The sequence below is a fragment of the Vicia villosa genome, linkage group LG3 (genome assembly GCF_029867415.1).
Source record: "Vicia villosa cultivar HV-30 ecotype Madison, WI linkage group LG3, Vvil1.0, whole genome shotgun sequence".
In the NCBI taxonomy this organism is placed as follows: Eukaryota; Viridiplantae; Streptophyta; class Magnoliopsida; order Fabales; family Fabaceae; genus Vicia; species Vicia villosa.
In genome coordinates this window covers 49,551,010-49,571,121 of record NC_081182.1, presented here as the reverse complement: position 1 = coordinate 49,571,121, position 20,112 = coordinate 49,551,010, and the positions used below count along the sequence as shown (strand labels likewise).

The 20,112-nt window shown below is 31.2% G+C and overlaps 1 protein-coding gene across 1 annotated transcript; it reads right to left on the bottom strand.

Moving 5' to 3' along the window:
* Positions 1-7,370: 7,370 nt before the first annotated feature.
* On the bottom strand, positions 7,371-8,107 carry LOC131655676 (basic blue protein-like). The gene is made up of 2 exons (XM_058925509.1): positions 7,885-8,107; positions 7,371-7,809 (listed from the first exon to the last, which is right to left on the bottom strand). Exons 1-2 carry the CDS (start codon positions 8,066-8,068, stop codon positions 7,604-7,606), a joined length of 390 nt encoding a protein of 129 aa, XP_058781492.1. The 5' UTR covers positions 8,069-8,107; the 3' UTR covers positions 7,371-7,603.
* Positions 8,108-20,112: the final 12,005 nt, after the last annotated feature.

Sequence of the window (20,112 nt, the reverse complement as noted above, 5' to 3'; positions counted from 1 at the left end):
AGTATCAACTAGATTCTAAATTTATGTTTCTATGTCCGCTTTACCTCAAACTGATGTTTAATTTAATGCTTTTACCATTAGAAAAGATAAATACGCCAAGATGGTAACGGGTTTTGAATTTCTATTAGTTAATCGGTGTTCATAAATGTAGAATATTAATATGTTAAATTCCTTTTTGAGATTTACACAAAAGAACTTGCTTACATGATAGATCTTTAGGTCTCTTTAGTATCTAGTCTTAGATTTGATCTCGTACAGGTGCGTATTAAAAAATATGACAAGTTTAAACTAACAACCAGCTTAACCAATTCCATAGCACAATAATAATAACATGAAAAATTAAATAACAAGAATATCAGATTTTTAACGTGGAAAACTTTCATCAATTTGAGAGAATAAAATCACGAAATCTAGTCCAATAAAACCTTCCACTATATCAATAATGAGAATACAAAAGTCTTCATAATAATACTAGAGAATAACAATATTCGCTGATAAACAATAAAGGTGAGAAAACTCACTCCAAACAACACCTCCACAAATTGTGGGTATACCAAAAAAACTCTAAGAGAAGGTAAAACTACTCAACAAGAAAATCAATAAAATTAGCTAAGTGATAGGAACCACATACTAAATTTATAGCTTAAACTAATAAGGTTTGCTACACCCCATTATATCACTTGAGTCTTTTCTGTCGGGTGTGAATTTGGCAATAAAAAATATCCTAGAGAAGGGGGGGGGGGGGGGGGTTGAACATACTTTTAAAAAGTCAGCCAATTCTTTTCAAATAAGAATAATCGGAGGTTTTCAGAGTTTGCACGCGGAAGAATATTGTAGAGCGAAAGTGTAAAATTATACTCAATGGACAATTAATAGGTAGCAACCCAAATCACTTTACAAATATCGTAATGATTAGAAGAGGAAAAATAATGTATGCTATTGAATCAATTGGATAAGTCACGAGATGTGGTTACGCAATTTATCAATAAGTCGAATTTTAAAAGCACGATATTTCACATATTTTAATCTCCACTAAAGCTCTTGATGGTTTTAAAATTCCAGCAAAACCTAAGCTTTTCAAATTAAATCGCTATTACCAAACTGTAAACCTAAGCACATATGTTCTACGAAATGAAAATTAAAGAGTGAGTGAGAGAGATGTCACAGTGATTTAAAATGCTTCAAATCTTTTGTCCTCGCTTGAGTCTCCGTGCACTATTGAGAGTTCCTGCATAATTCCATTAGATTTTGACAAATATACAAAGATTTCATACAATCACTTATCCGTAGTAATGTTGAAGACGATAAAACTTCAATTTCGGATCTTGACATGTATAGATGCCGAACTGCCAAACCCTTATGCACTATCTTGACTAGATTAATGCTTTCAATCTTCCAATAACACCAATACTGCTTCAAGCCTTCATATGTAGAAATCAACCCCTTGATCCAACTAATTCCTTAAGCGGTGAAATTGTCTGAAGATGTAAAAATAATTCCTCCTTATCCGTAGCCTTCCACACCTTCACTACTAATGCAATTCTGGAGAGAAGATCTTCTTCTTTTCATTGGAATTTGTCAGCACTAGGGCACCAACCCCAATCTTGCAAGAACTTGAATTTTTTTGAACAAATCTCCAAGAATGATTAGTTTCAAGACAACATCTCCCCTAATCAATTAACATCCGCTAATGATTAATATGTGAAAAATAAATGAGGTTGAAGATGAAAGTTTTCTAATTGCAAGAGTTCCCAAGAGGTGGTTGATTTTCATAGAAAATTCACAAAATAATTATGAACACTTTCACAAATGATTATGAATTCTCAACTTGAAAAGGTTGACTAAGTACTTATAAATGTGCTTGAGATTAAGCACAAGAAAGACTGAAAAAGTTGGTTAGATTTGAATCAAGGTTAAAGAATGTAATATGTCAAATGAGCAAGTGAGTGGAATAAAAGAAAATTTGAAATTTTGACCCATTTGCATTTGATTTGAATCAAGTGTAGTGTGTGATTTGAATCATAGGCAATGTGATTCGAGACATGCGCAATTCATTATTCGAATCAATTGCTCAAGGGATCAAATGATAAACCAGAAAAGTTGCATGATTTGAATCATGTGTAAGGAATGATTCGAATCATTTTGGACAGAGGTGACACAAAAAGGTCTGACTTGAATCATGTGAAGACCCTGATTCTAATCAAATGGTTTTGGAAATATTTTGGTCACTTCTGTTTGATTTATTTCGAATCAAATTACATGTGTAAATGATTAATTCATACCAAATACCTTTAAAATTGATTTTTTTCATGATTTTAACACTTTTCTTTGCACGTGATTTGAAAAGAATGCCAAATGCTTTTATTCCACAAACTCATAGACTTGAATAATAATATTTTAATCAAGTTTGAATATACCAAAATATTTATGCATACTAAAAGATATGAATCATGTGTGAGCAATCTATGAGGGAGACTCAACAATATTTAGATATTATTTCTTTTTCTCTTTATACTTCCTTGTTTGTTGTATTTATTTTTCTTTACATTATCCACATTTGATAAAAACGTACCCCCATTTCCATGACGTGTAATAATTTTATTGTTTTCATTTAATTTGTTATTATTGCATTAGCTATTTGTTAATTAGGAATAACGTAAAATGAATCATTTGTAAAAAAAGAACAAAAAATACGCTTGATCCAACGTCATGCCTTTTTCCCAAATCAAATTCAAATTGAATACAACATGGGTGCTCAATTCAACGCAAGGTATCTCTTACGCTTAACTCAAATGCTTTCTTAAATCAATTTCAAATGTTTAATCCAATGTTAAGTCATTTCTACACGAAAATCTTTTCCTAAATAAATGTATTGAAAGGATGAGCTGGAAGAATTTCCATCCTTTTCCTAAATTAATTTAGATACGAGCTGCATAGGTTGGCCATTCCAATAGTCTTATATCCATATAAAATTAACTCAACTCATCAAAATTCTTTTTTCACCCTTGTGCGACTTTGAAAACCTTTTCAGAAATGAGTGTGCTTTAGTCATTTCGACGCGAAACAAATAAAGAGTTCAGCCTCCAAGAGTGAGCAACAAGCAAAGGTTTAAACACTCAAAATGTCTAAAGTATCATTCCTTAAAAGCAATCAACCAACATGTGGTTTTCTATTTAGAACTACGTGATCTTGAGTTCCTCATTGTAGTAGAGGATACGTAGGAGCGGAATCCAACATCTCGTCAGACACGATAAACTAAAAAACAAAAACCTTTTCTTTTTTCTCTCGCTAAATTAGTAGAAGATCGTAATTGACTCACGCTATCACTCATTCGCAAGACTAACTAAATGGGTACCGTTGAGTACAACGGATGTGAGAGGTACTAATACCTTCCCATTGTATAACCGACTCCCGAATCCGCGCTTGGTTGTGACGATCCTTTATTTTCTTTCATGGGTTATATTCAATATTTTCCATTTTCTTTGGAATAAATAAAGATCGGTGGCGACTCTGTTGTATTTTGAGCGTGCGATACGCTCGGTTATTTATTGCGCCACGAAAACATCAAGTTTACTAATCTATAAATTCAAGATAATTGTAAATCCCAACCCAGCTCGAATAGACATCATCTTCACCACATGTAAGAAAATTTCTTCAAAGTCAATACCTTTTCTCTAATTAAAACCTTTCACAACCAATCTTTCTTTGTATCTTGGTTAAGATTTATTCTCTTCAAACTTTATCATGTATACTCATTTATTCCTGAGTTCTCTTCTACCCATAGGACATTTCAACAACTCAAATGTGTGATTCTCATGTGATCATCACATTCTTGAGTTCTCTTTATCCTCTATAATCATTTATTAACATTTGAAATGGCCTCTTGGCAGTATTCTGGCTCTCCATCATCAGTGATCATCACATTCTTTTGTGGAGGATATCCTTGAGAAATTTTACACTCTCTATTGGATCTTCTCAACTTAGGTTCAACCGGTGGCGCAGGTGAAACCTCTTTAACTTGCTCATTAAGATAAGGTTCTTAGTCATTGGTTACATTATCATCATCTACCTGTATATCTCCCCCGTCTAAACACACAATATTTATGAATTATCAACTCTCCTATCACACTCATTCTCCTTTATTTATAAATTTTATTCATTAGAAATTGTCTCAGTGCTGAGAGAGTGAAAAACTACATTTGATAGGTGTCTTGTTCTACTGTTGCGCTGAATTTGTGTACTCAAAGGCTTAGCTCTCTTGTGATTTTGTAATAGATATGTAGGTTGCAAGCTAACATTTTAAAAATCTTAGTGTATAAGACTGTTGGATGAACTTGTTTAAAAGCTCATGCTAATGATATCGAAATTCTCCAGAGAAAACTCTTGGGGCCGCTTGGTTTAGGCCGAACCAAGATAATATTTGGTTTGATCTCTCTTACTCCATCTCTTTATATATTTGTCATTTATCGATTATGTTGCTTAATGTTCACTATTACTTCTTTCTTAAAATTGTCTATTTTAAAATCAAGCAATTTTTTAAAAAGGTTTCTAAAATCTGAATATCACGATTCCCCTCACTCTTATGTTTGGAGTTGTTGTTTAACAAATGACATAATCCTAACTTTTGTTGTAAGAATACTCGTCTCAGGGGGTAATATGATGGCTTCAAATATTTATTTCAGTAAGAGTATTTCTTTAAACAAACTCTCACAATTTGATGTTGAAAGGTATATTGTATGGAAAACAAAAATGAAAATATTTATAAAAGCTATTGATCTTGATTTGTGAGATTATGTTTTACGGATCTATTTGTTCCTACTCATTTAATTAATAATGAAGCATTGAACAAACTTAGAGAATTATGAACCACAAAGGAAAAAGATAAAGTGAAAAAAAAGTTTTTAGAGTTCAATATCAAATGATAAATGCATGATAAATGCGTTAAACATTAAATAATACAATTGTAGCACTACAAAAGAAGTTTGAGACACTCTTGAAATCTATAATATAAAAAAATTTGTTGTTCTGGAAATCACAAAAATACCCTTTTGTTATCTCGGTCTAAATTATAAATTTGAGAGCAAAAATGTCTTTTATTGTTTTTTCCAACTCACTTTTCACTTTTTCTCTTTTCACTTTTCCAACTCACTTTTCACTTTTCACTTTTTATTACATTATTATTATTATTATTATTATTATTATTATTATTATTATTATTAATAACTTATTAATCAAAATACTCTAATAAATTATTTTTTTAATAAAATGATTATTATGATCATTTTAAATGATTGTTAATTTACATGTAAAATAGTATTTGATTTTTAAAAATTAACTTTAGTAATTGAATATTAATAACGAACAAATATAATTTGAAATAATTTTTATTTTAAGATACAATATTTTTTAAGAAAATAGTACTATTTTTAGTTTAAAAAAATATTTCAATTAAAATGAATTTAAAAATATATTTGAAAAGATGTGTTATTGGATAAAATACAAAAATGTGCGTCACTTATCATTAACTGTAATTATATGATTCAAAATATTATTATATTAATATATGTCATTAATGAAGTTTATACAATTAAAATAATATTTTCACAAATAAATATTAGAAAAATTATTTGTTATTGATGTCATTTCACAAATATATGTTATCAATTTAAATAGGAAATATATATATATATATATATATATATATATATACGGAAAAAAGTGTATTACTTATTCAATTGTAACATACTACTATTATTTATAGTTAAATTTTATTGAATGCAATCATTTTGTTAATAATTTTATGGATGATAATTATTATTTGGCAAAGGAAAAAATATATGCAATAACATTTTAATAAATTATTTTCTTCTAATATTAAAATTATAAAAAATAGAACAATAAAACTATTAATCAAATATTTAAATATAAAAATTAATCAACTATTAAAATATTAAATATTAACGGGAATATGAAATTACGGATCAAAATATTGAATATTAACGGGAATATGAAGTTACTCATCACAATATTGAATATTAACGGGAATCTGAAATTACTATTTAAAATAGTGGATATTAACGGGAACATGAAGTTATTGATCACAATATTGAATATTATAGGAACATGAAGTTACTGATCACATTATTGAAAATTAACGGGAACCTAAAGTTACTGATTATAATAGTAAATATTAACGGAAACATGAAGTTAATGATCACAATATTGAATATTAACGGGAACTTGAAGTTACTGATTAATTAAAATATTGAATATTAATGTGAACATGAAATTACTGATCAAAATAGTGAATATTAACGGGAACATAAAGTTACTAATCACAATACTGAATGTTAACGGGGAATCTAAAGTTACTGATTAAAATAGTAAATATTAACAGGAACATGAAGTTACTCATCACAATATATTAACGGGAACCTGAAGTTACTGATTAATTAAAATATTGAATATTAATGTGAACATGAAGTTACTGATTAAAATAGTGAATATTAACGGGAATATAAAGTTACTGATCACAATATTGAATATTAACTGGGAACCTGAAGTTACTGATTAAAATATTGAACATTAACAGGAACTTGAAATTAGTGATCAAAATATGAAATATTAACGGGAACATGAAGTTATTGATCATAATATTGAATATTAACGGAAACCTGAAGTTACTGATTAAAATATTGAATATTAACGAGAACATGAAGTTATTGATTAAAATATTTAATATTAACATGAACATGTAGTTACTGATCAAAATATTGAATATGAACGGGAACATGAAGTTACTGATCTAAATATTTTGAAATTAACGATGGGAACATGAAGTTACTGATCAAAATATTGATTATTAACGGGAACATAAAGTTACAAAAGGTTGTTTAGACACAATTTAATTTTGGTGCTTTCAATTTTGTTCTTGAATTTTTTTAGACACAATTTAATGTTAATTATTCTTATTTTTTTCCACAAAATGTTAAGTACTTTTAATATACATTTTTTTCTATTAAAAATATATATTTAATATAAATGCGCGTCTCGTACCAGAACCCTTGCGAATGCACGGGTTTGTTACTAATTATATGAAAATAAATCTCCCTAAACTCTTCTCTACACTAAAATCAGTTTATTATTCATGCAATCAAAAAAAATTTTTAAAATCCTCTCCACCATTTCGCTCTAAACTCTCAAACAAAACTATATATAGTCTCTCCCCTGTAAGGATGAGGCGGCCTAAAACTTTTTTAATATGTATTATTTATTATAAAAAATATCATCAATAATCTTATAATTATATTGAGAAGTATTATTGGTGTTAAAAGCTGCAAATAAATTGTTTATGACAGAGAACCAAATCATATGAATGATTATGTTTGTTATGCATACATATTATTCATATCATTTCATATTTCATTTTATTAGTTTTGTAAGTATATAGAAAACCACCTCACCACCATTCCCTTTATTACGTACATAATTGACCAAATTAACATATTACTCATGCCATTATTTTTGGTAACTAAAGAGATCGAAATCCCTAGCTAATTGACCATCAATTATCTTATTATAATATAGTGACCTAGCTTGAACACTAGACTGCATTGATGAAAATCTTCATCCCAGTTTGACAGTGACCAGGAAAGTTGCATATGAAGTAATTCTCCCCACTTTCTAGCTTGATCTGATCACTCCCTGAAGTGAACGTTTGGTAACCAGCTGCTGCCGGCGTTTTGCAGCTGGTGTATCCAGCTTTGTCCACGGCAACCACATTGTGCATCTTTGAATTATAGTTGAAAACTACAACAATCAATAGAAAAAGATTCATCATATACTGCATAACTAAGAATATTTACAAATTCAAATTAATCTTACCGAGCACGTCGCCGGCACTAAATTCTTTTCCATTAGGCCAATTTTTGGTGTTGAATGTCCAGCCTTTAACTCCACCAACAATGTGAGTTTCTGCATTAATATTTTCAGCCAGAAACAAAAGGCATATGAGGGAAATCATCATAGTGACTATGTTCATAGATGCACTGCCTCTTCCCTCAGACATATTTGATATTCTCAATATATTAGTGTAAACTATTAGTGGCTATAGCAAATTTATATGTGAAATGGTTGAGTTGGCTTGCAAAGATTAAGACTTGTCAGATTTAATAATAGAATTGGTTGATGAATCTGTTGAGTTATGGGACCAAAAGTGTTTTTAATATTATGTAGATGGAATATTGAGGATGTTCACAGCACAATAAAGACAGATTGTTGGCTTTTCTTCAATAGTTAAGGTTAATTATTAAATTAAAGGTCAAGAAAAGGTTAATTATTAAATATTTCTTAATTAAGTTAAGTTGGATGCTACTAATCTTGATACATGCGGTCAATTATTGCTCATGATGGGATACTATTAATTAAGAAAGTATTGAGAAAAAAATATTTACTACTAAATATATCTAGTCTCCATCAAATTTGAAAATTTTAATTTTGTCTCTATAAATTATTGTCTTAATTACATTTTTATTCCTCATATTTTAGTTTATTTTTAAAATTAATCTTTCTATTTTAAATTCAAATAGTTTTGTGGCACTTATCGTGTTTTTGAGTAAATTTCGTTGAATAATCCTCCATTTAATGTGTAAATACGTTTAGTTTGTTTATACTCGTGCTTTGATTCATTTGTGTATCTTTTGATAGTTTTCTATTCATTTTGTAGGTATTGATGCATATTTGGAGCATGAGCAATAAAGTGCCGAAGACACGACTTCAAACGCGCAATTTTGAGCAACAGAACCAACTCATCAACGAATAAGGCTCACTATAAAAGAATAAAAAATATCAATTTGGTTGATATTTTTTCATTTTAAGATAGAAAATTGAATAAGCTTTCTAATATTTCGAATCGGGCACAAATCGGAGTTACGGTTCTCAAGTTATGGCCAAAACAGTGATGTTGCTACTGGTGTCGTTCGCCCGACGAATGACAGGCTCGCCCGGCGAATCTGGCAGGACAAAAGTGCGTTAAAAGGGGCAAAAACATATTTTTTAGATTATGGTTTTGGGGTATTTGTTTCCAACTCCATCAACCTTCCTTTTTTGGTAGAGGGAGGCTTAGAAACATCAAATAGGGTTGCATCTTGATGATCGGAGGTCGAATTTCTCATCGATTGGTGTTGACAAGCTAAAAAATGTTTAGTTCCTCTTCTTCTTTTCTCTTTGTATACTCTATTTTTTTTGGGTATGTTTGTATATTTACTTTGAACATATGTATATGTATTGATCATGGTGTTGTATAATATATGCTTTACAAATCAATTTTGTGCTTTATTCCTTGATCTTTTTGCATTTATGTTTGGATTTGTGTTGTTGTAGAGATAGACCTCACAAATCTTGATTAGGGAAGGAAATCTATTAGTTTCTAGATTCTAGAGATAGATTTAGAGCTAATAATCACGTGGGTATCGAAGCTTAATGCTTTCGTGTTGTTTGAGTCGGTTGAGAGATCCTCGACAAGAGTAATACGGTTGTTCTCTCAGCTCAGTGTTGCAGAGATGGGCACTGTTGTGAATGATATGTGATGATTTTGATGAGTATTGTATGTTGAGTGCGACTTATCGATATGCTTAAGTTTTTTTTAGTAGTGTAAATTCATGCTTGATAGTTTCTCCTCTCCAAAGAATGTATTCTTTCTTGTTCATATGTTTAATTCCCACATTTACTTTTTATCAATTCAAATCAAACTCATAACTGTGGAAATTGTTGAACGGCAGTTTGATATCAATAATCTTTGTGGACCCGATAATTTCCTGGATAAATATTTTCAAAACTTTTGTTGCTTGCTGCTTTACCGCTTCAGCAATAGCATTCTGGTTGTCACAATACAAAAGTGGAGGCTTGATGCATTTGACTTCATTAGTACTCTCATGGGCAACTTGCAATGAGTCAAACATAACTTTAGCAATTGTATAATGAAAAACACGATAATATTGATCAACTCCTAAAGAGGGTATGAGAACATTACCTGCTTTTCAATCATAGACCACTTTTTCTCATCTTCTGTGTGTCATTGTGCTTCTAGTTTAGGTACAACAACGCCGACCACATTTGTCATAGTAATTTGAAAGGGACCATTTTGGACGATACTCCATACTTTCCTATCAATGGATTTAAGATGGATACGCATACAATCTTTCCAATAACCATAGTTTTCGCCATTGAAAACGGGCACTATATTATACGCCCCTTTAGGTTCGAAATCCATTATGTAATAAGCGATTTTGAAGCATAAGATAAATCGGTGCCCGTGATACCACTGGTTAGATGATAGCTACGATCTAGAGGGGGTGAATGAATCGCAAATAAAATTTTATTATTTAAAAAATTTGTTTTTAAAAAAATGTTTTACTATGACGCACATAAACAATCCTGGATTGTCAATCGTCCAACCTGAACGATTATCGAAAAGACCGGGTATGCGTTAACCGATAGAACGAGTACGTAAGATGAGAAGAGCAAACAATATCTTTTCAGCGAGTATGTTTGAATATAAATCACACACTAGTAGTGAGCTTCCAATGAAATAATACACAAAAATCGACTTAAGCAATTCGTCGAACACTTAGTGTGGAATTAATTCAAACCATATTTTTCTTTAGATTTTATTGATATGAGAAACCAATTATAATCACATAGATTGTAAACAACTCAACAAATATTTTTGAAGTATTAGACAAAGAAATATTCTCTATGTATCAATCGCACAATCAATGGTTTAATAATTTGCACGTAAAAGTAAAAGAGAGAATGAGAGAGAAAGAGTGAGAGAGAGAGAGAGGAAAGGATTTGTTTAGGCAGATCCCGAATCAACCTCGCTATGAGTACATTTTCCCCAAATTTCATGTGAAATTGGAATAGTGAAAATTAACCTTTGCAAGTGTATTTTGCAAGAGAAAAAGTAGCAATCCAAATTTGGTCCAAACCCTATGGTTGATGTTTGTCCTATCTTCTTCTCTCTCTTTAATCTTGAGCTTGATCAAGTAACCTGATACTTCTAATTTGATTCTCCAGTTACCGTTAAACCTTTGATAGAACCCCCGTTCTTCAAAGCCTTTACTCGGCAGAATCTAAATTGCAAACGTACCGTGACCAAAGATTACCAAAGTGATCCTTCGGTTACTGTTACTCCTTTGATAGAAACCATCGTTCTTCAAAGCTTCACTTGGCTGAATTCAAATTGAACAATCTTGCGAAAAACTCTCAAATAAATCCTTGATCCTTGGAAGAAACCCCAAAGGAATTTATCTTGAAACCCCCAAAGAATTCTTAACCCAATTTGATTACACCAATAGTGAGAAATGATGCATGAATGACTATATATATGTGAGAGTGTGTGAAAGAATAAAACATAAAAATAGAGTTGCAAAATTACAAAATTGGACATTTTGAATAGTAGGAGTTAACTTATTCAATGTGGGAGTCGACTCCTAAGGGAAAAGGAGTCGACCCATATTGCTTGGGAGTCGACTACAAGTGGACATAATTTTTTTGAGAAATTATGCTTCAGTAGGAGTCGACTAATAACACATGGGAGTTGACTCCTTCATGTTATGTATCGACTCCAAAAGCCTAGGAGTAGACTCATTTTGGACAAAGATTAAAAATTCAAAAAGCTTTCAGTGGGAATCAAATCCTTATTGCAGTGTGTCGATTCTAAGGCCCATATGTATCGACTCCTTTTTGAGATAAAGTTTTCTTTCAAGATGTTGTTAGTGGGAGTCGACTCCTAACACGAATAAGTCGATTCCAAACATGAATTTTAAAAAAATGATGTTTTTGACATTTCTAACTTGACAAAAAGCTGTTGACTTGTTTCCTACGCGTCCTAAGATGAAAATGCAACTAAGACATTGAGAGATAAGATCCAATGTATAAATACTACATAATTCCTAGTTCTGACATCATTCAAAACATCTGAGAGGATATTGCACTAACTAGTTAGTGCCAATCGATTGATTCATTTGCGCAATCGATTGCATGATGGTTCTGTTAGAAAAATTTAAACTTTGCAAAGATGACAATCAATTGTATCTTTCAAGCAATCGATTGCACCTTGGGAATTTTTTAAAATTGATGAACCAGTGTTATTCCAAACCATTGCAATCCCTCGGGAACTTTCTCCAAACATTGCTAATAATCTAAGAGGTCTCATATAATGTATTAAAAGAAAAATATATCATATTTTCAAATAACTTCTTTCACGTATAATTTCATACAAATTCACATCTTTTTTCAAGTGTTCATACAACATTAACAATAAAACTTTATGCATAACTTTCATATCATTCTAAGGGTTTCATTCAAACTTTCTGAGCATTTAAGGCTATTATATTTGAATTATACATTGAAAGATAAGATCAATTTTTTGTATCGGAATTGATTCAAAATCATTTCATATATTCAAAATCTGTTTTGATCACCAAGTGTGTGGTGAAGATTATTTGTACTAGAAAGTGGTATGCTTTCTAAAAAGTATTTGTAATAGAAAGTAATGTGATTTCTAAGTGTTGCAAATATAAATAAGTGTAATTTCTATTTTATGTGAGAATTATCATATTGTTTGATGATTTTTGAAAAGGTCGTTTTATTCAGAATGATTCAAAGTCCACCATAAGTTTGGTGATTATATTAGAAGTTTATAAAAGAGGTCTTGGTGTAAGGCTTGTACAAAGGTCTAACATAGTGTAAAATCCTTCAATGTGGGGAGGATCTAGATATACTCTTGGTTTTAAGGGGGACTAGGATATATCCTTTTGTCATTTATATTTTTATTATTTATTTTTTGTGTATTTTTTTTCTAAGTTCGTCGTCGTAATTCCGAGAAAAAAAGAACATCTGCAATATAATAAGAAAATTTCATAAAATCTAATTCACCTCCTACATTCTTATGTCGCACTCTATATTTACATGTGTGAGTTACCTCAATACTTAGAAGTTACTTCCTTATTTTTACAAAAATTTGGGTCACTGAGAACGACACGACTTGGAAAGCTTTCATACTCCCTCTCTTTTATTACTCTTAGGCCTCCTAAACTCTTGCCAAATACATCAATCATATAAGCACTTTAATCTTGATTTTATTTCTATTGATGAGGCATGAGATGTTTCTCTAGTTAGGTCACCACCATCAAAGAGTTGAAAGCTATTAACACCAATTGTAATCATTGTTGTCGTCATCAAAACTTTTGATGGATCTTCAACAGGATTATCATATTTATATATGCAACACATAGATCCATAGATATAGTCAATACATATCCAATATGGTAAAGCTTATGGATATCAAAAATGCAAGTAGTTATTTAGTTTTGATGATGGCAACACTTGAAGTCAAAAAATTGTTGAAGATAGCTCAAGAAGCCAAAGATGTGCAGGAAATTTGATCAAGTTATCCTCCCAAATAAAAGCTAGGCATATGTTTAAAGTCAGCATATTATAGACAACGACCCCCAAGGGAAATTTTAGGCCTGCTGATAGTTTAATCTATCAAAATCTCAAATGTTGGTATTCAACAAGGAGATATATGTAGCCTCGTCAAGAAGACTTAAGGTTATTGTTTGATTCTAAAGTCAAATATGATGATGCCAATACTTGAAGCTTCAAATTATGAAAGAGAGGAAGTGTGAAAGTCCGCCTGGTCGTGTTCCTCTGAGTGACTAGTTTATTGTAAAGACACAATGGCATTTTTGGAAACATTATGGCGATTTCCGAGTTTCACACACACACACACATCAAAGTTCTTGAGAAGCCTTTCATATTTTAATAAAATCTCAATAGGTTTGAGATCAACCTGATTAAAGTCTCGGTTCAGTTCGTGGTCAGCCTGTGTAATACCCTTGATTTGGTTCACAGGATTACCACTCAAATTTTTGTTTTGGTTTAAGATTAGCTTGTGAAAAATCTATGTTTGGTTTGAAGACTAACCACATCAAGCTTAATTCGATGTTTGGTTTGGAGACTAACCACTTCAATCCTTATTCATTGTTTGGTTAGAAGTTATTTGGAGAACATCATTTCCTTGTATAAGGGGGTTCATGGGCATAACCTTCTAAAAACTCTCAAGACTTGTGGATACTATCATGATAAATTATTGGGAAAAGATTAAGTTTTCTTGGATGAACCTATATAATTCTCTAGTGTTATTTATCTTTCCTTATCTCTTTTATTTTCCAATTATATATATATATATATATATATATATATATATATATATATATATATATATATATATATATATATATATATATATATATATATATATATATATATATATATATATATATATATATATTAATTTATGCTGCATACTCTTCAATTGTTTTATAAAATGATTTCAATTATCAATAATTCAGCTCTCCTCTCTTGTGTATGGAGTTACATGTCCAATATTAAAGATGAGCATATATAGTCACTTGCACCGTAATAAAAAAATCCATGATCCCAAGGTCAAATTATTTAAGGAATGGGCCAATTTAGTAATATATGAGGTAATGTGATTAAAAATGTGATAAGCTAGATTAACCTTAATAGTGAAACATGTCGATTTTGTGAAGAAGAAATTGAATAAAACATACAAGTTACTCATGGGACCCCAAATGTCAAAATAAAATAACTCGTGACATTTATTTGCTTTATTGGTACTAAGAGGAAATTTTAACTTTCTATGTCTTTCATAATGATATAAATCACTAACAAAGTTATGATGAACATTTACAAAGTGAAAACTATTATGCAAAACTAGAAGTATGGAATTGGAGAGTTGTCCTAGCATGAAATTTCAAATAGCTTCTTTATTAATGAATTTGGATGAAGGAGCTTGATATGTGGCTATGGTGACTAGTGTATCTTATATGGTTAGGTAATACAAATCCTCAATGACCTCGGCCAAACCAATCATCTTGAAGGCCTTCCTTTCTTGTACAAACATTTATTGTGATCAAATGGAATAGTATAATTGTTATCAAGGCCAAGTTTAGGAACAGAAATCAAATTCAAGTTGAAATCAACAACATATAATACATGACATATAGTTAGTCTAGGAGAATATTCTACAGTTCCAACATATTTGGCTATGGACACATGAGCATTTGACATTTTGACATGTATATAGGTAGTTTGCTTATAATAATTTAAGTGTTTTATGGATAAGATTCATCAATATCTTTTGTATCCTTATTAACGAAAAACATTATTAGTCGAATAGTTCTTCACATAGTTTGGTGGAAAACCATGTTACTATAATATGTGTAAAAAATGTAGCCACTATTTCCACAACAGAAAAACTCTTTGATCTTTCAGAAGATACTCCAATCCATACCAGAAGAGAGCTCTAGCATCTTTCAGGATTTAAAGATCTAATGATTTAGAGGAAATACTTAGGATTCCCTTTAACAAGTAGAAGAGACAAACAAAAGGATTTCTAGCATATCACGGAAAATGTCAAATCAAAATTGACTAGTTGGAAATGCAAGAAGTTGTCCTTCGTAAGAAGAACCACTCTAGCAAAATCAGCCATTAAGGCAATTCTAACCTATACAATGATAACACGTGCCAAGCCTTTATTAGGGGTGAGTTTGAGGATGGGAAGCACTAGGGGTGGACAACGGTTCGGTTCGGTTTGGTTCGGATTCGGGCCCAAAACCAGAAACCGAACCAACCCACGGGTGGGATATGTGGACCCTAATTCCGACCGGTCTGGTTTTCGGTTTACTCGGATTCGGTTCAAATCGGTTCGGTTTGCAATGTCGGTTTTTTTCGGTTAGTGTTTTATTGGGCTATTTAAAATTTGAAGCCCAGATTTAAATTCAAGCTAATTTTTATTTTATTTTAATATTTATATAAATTGAGACAATTGTTGGGCCATTTTAAATTGTGGGCCAATTGAAATATTTTATTTCTTGGACCCATTTTAAAATGTCGAAATTGAATGATTTCAACTGTTTTTAATTTAAAAAATCAGATTATTTTGAAGTTTTATTCATTCTGATCAAACTATTATATTTTTTTCCATTAAAAAGTAAAGTTATTTAAGTCTAAATGTTTCTTAATTATTAAAATTAAAACATTAGAAAATATATAGTAAATATCAACTGTTGCTCAGTCCTTCAATTGTGAGTTGTGACAATTAATTTTATAAATAAAGACATGAATATGTCTTTTCTCCACAGATTCTTTATATTTTTCTTTGACAGTAATCCACAGCAAGATCCTACAAAAAAACAAATTTGAAATTAGAAAATTTAAGGAAATAGAAAAATATTGTTTACTTCTAATTTCTAATTTCACATACATAAACTAACAAGTAGCTAGCTTAACCCAAAGTAATAATAACAAGTAGAAATCATATATCAACAATTTCTGTATAACAATATTTTACTCTTCTTCCATTTTATCCCATAATCCACTTAATTCAATCCACCTATTAGACTTGAAAATATTCATGAAATACTACATGATTATTCCAAAAGAATGTTAAGCAAACATTAGCCACAACACAAGAGCACCCGTAAATAATACAAGAAATTCACTATAGATATAATTTCTACACATAAAACTAGTTTTTCAACAGTTCAAATCAACACTGCCACAAAACTAATTAGTTGTTTTGACTCTTGCTCTTAGCTTTCCATGTTTAAATAACAATATAAAAATTAGACTCCAACAACAAAGTTAGAAAACTCACCAACTCTAATGCTTGTTTTGTAAATAAATCCATCTCTAATGAAGTGTCTTTTTATCTTCCTGCAGTATACAACAAAAAAAAGAAATCTCAACATTAATGGATACATAAAAGTAAAGTAAATTATGCAGATGAAATAAAAATGATATTGATGCATTTTATTCTCCAGCCAAAGATATCATTTTGTTATCAAATTTAGCCAACTGTGTCATTTAGAGCTATCAACATATTAATGCTCTGTTATAGCTTATAGGTTATGCACACACATACTAAATCTCATCCTGTACAGACAAAGAACACTAATGTTAGTACACATACATGCACCTTTAAGCAATGGAAGTAACAACTAATAACACATTTGTAAGATGAACATTAGTATTTAAAGGAGCAAAGGGAAAACACTATATCAAGTATAAACTATTTCTCACAGAAAAACCTAATCATGCATAGATTTAATCAAACATAAACTTTTACAAACCCACGCACCAATAAGTCGTTGAGTGACAGCCGAGAGCTCCATGAAAAGCAATTGAAATCGTAGATCTGAAATAGTGAGAGAAGACAAGTCAAATAAAAGGGAAAAGATTTTGATAGCGATTGTAATCATAGATCTGAAATACAGGGAAAAGATTTCCATCCTACACTAAAAGCCCATGTACACTAAGAACTGTCTAGCAACATAAAGATGAGTACTATGTTATGAAATCATAGATCTGAGAGAGAGTGTTAGAAATTTTACCTCCACAAGATAAATGCTAGAAAACAACCGTTAAAAGTTGATGCGATGAATGCAGGGCCTGGAATATGCCAAAACTCCTAAAATCTATTTACCTGAAAATAGCAAACAAAATACTTTTTGTGAATGAAGTATTATGAACACTAAATAATGCTTTAAATTGATCAGAAACTAATTTAAATAAGAAAAGGAAAAAAAACCTTATGAGGGTTCTTGTGTTGTTTCTCATCGTTGTCCACCTTGAACTGAGTTGACTCTGAATATCCTCAGAAACACCAGATCTTCTCCAAACACTAGATCTGCACATACAATGATCTAAATCAATAGATAAAAATAAAATATCACAAAAACGCATACAAAATCAAAATTATTTTCATAAATACAAAACTGTACAGTTCATCATAATCAATCCTAAATAACTTGTGAAACTTTAAAAACTGAAACATTAAACCCACTTTGAAAGCACAAACTAAACAAACCAAAAAACCCAATATTTAATAGTTTTGAAGATACAGTAACATAAAACCTAAATCACAATCCTAAAAAAGAAGAAAAAAAATAACCTTTCATAGAAGTTCATGTCCTTAAAGTCGTAGATCCACCTTTGGTTCCATCAAATCAACTCATCGAAGTGATTGTAAAGCAATACATGAAGGCTACATGCAGTGAGAAGGTGGTAAGGATGAATGGGTGGTGAGGCGACGGTGAGAGAGGAAGATGAATATGAGTGAAACCAAAGAGAGAGGAGGGGGTAACGATGATGGTTGAAGACGGCGGCTGAGACTAAGGAAAGAAGAGGAAATGAGAGAGAATGATCTAGGGTTTTCTATGTGAGTAAGTTTAAGAGTGAGAGAAAGATACTAATGGGTGATATAAATAATAAATAATAAATAATTAATATAAAATATCATTTAAATTTGGTCGGGTTCGGTTTCCGACGGACCCAAAATAGTCACCCGAACCGAACCGGTCCAACCCAATTATATCCTAATTAACCATCCGACTAGACCCGAAAACCGTTCAAATCCGACCGAATGCCAAATAAATGAATTGGATCGGGCGGTTATCACCGGTTGATAATGTTTTGTCCAGCCCTAGGAAGCACATCCATTCGGAAATCTTGGTATCCGGCCTTGCGACCGACTAATCTAAGAGGGACCAATCCCACCGTCCACTAGCGGGAGCCCCTTTTAAAGCCAGAACAAAGTTCTGTATGAACTGGCCCAACACAAGAATCGATAGAACCTAGCAGGATTCGAACTCTGGACCTTGAGAAGAGCACACTCTCAAGACCTAAGCCTCCACCGCTAGGCCAACCCTTAGGGGTTAATTATATGGTAGTTTTGAGATGAAAAATCTTGTTGAGAAGAACAAGGCTTGTCTGCTCAAGCATGAATGGAAGTTAAAGATAGGAGACAAAAAATAATGGTGTCAGGTGATGAGCAGGAAGTATGACAGGAGAAATAATTTTTTTACAAATGTAGACTTCAAGAGTTATTACTTAAGTCTTTAGAAGTACATTGCCAATGACTGGCCAACAATGAATGACTTGTCTATTCAGGACATTATGCAAATGAAGAAAAGACCAATGTCTGGTCAGATTGTTGGGTGAAACTATGGGTGAGTCTTAACTACTTGAGGTCATAAATTTTAGTTAGACAACAAGTGGCTAGTCAGATTGATGGGTGCAACCATGAGTGACTCTTAACCATTTGAGACCTGAACCTTTAATAGCACAACAAGTGGCTAAACACTATTTTTGGGGTACTATATTATGCATCTTATTATTTATCATAGTTTTAAATATTATTACAGGCTAATAAAGGTGACTTCAAAAGTAGCTAATGTTTAATAGCATCAATTTCCTTAAATATGTAATTGGCATCTCCAATTTTTACATAACAAATACAAAATTTTAAACCGCCACTATTTACCTAGCGACAACAAAATTTATGGTGTTTTTGAAAATGCCATATTTGTTTATTGTGGGGGTTAAAATCGCCACAACTCTTGATATAACAGTAACAATTAACGCAAATTTATGTAGGCATTTGTTATTAGGACGGAGGAATGCCTAACAATTACGATCCAACAATACCACCCAAGTTCAAAGGTCTATTGATAATATTTGGAGCAAACTTTTCGCGGAAGGTCTCAAATGCAACATCGACGCATCCTTTTGTATTTCTTGTAATAAGGTAGAAATAGGTGCTTCCATTCAAGATGATGATGAAAAATTTGTCGCAGCTCGGACTCATTGGTTTTCTCCTATTATCGAGGTTGATATAGGAAATTCTTTAGCCTTCTGTCATTTATGACATGGTTGCATGATATTGATTTTGATGGAACGGATTTTGAGTTGGGTGCTAAAAGCATAGTGGAAAGTATGAATAAACAACAATCAACTATTTCAGATTTATGTGCTTTAACTTGAATGTAAATACTATTACTAGCCATTTACTTTAGGAACTCTCATGTTAAACTTTTTAGTAAATAAGTTAACGAAGTTGTTCATGCTTTAGCACAAATGACATTATCTTTTGCTAGTTTTCAAAATTTTATTGATTTACTAAAATATATTCAAGATCATATTAATAATAAAATTAATTAAGTATTTTACCATAAAATAAAA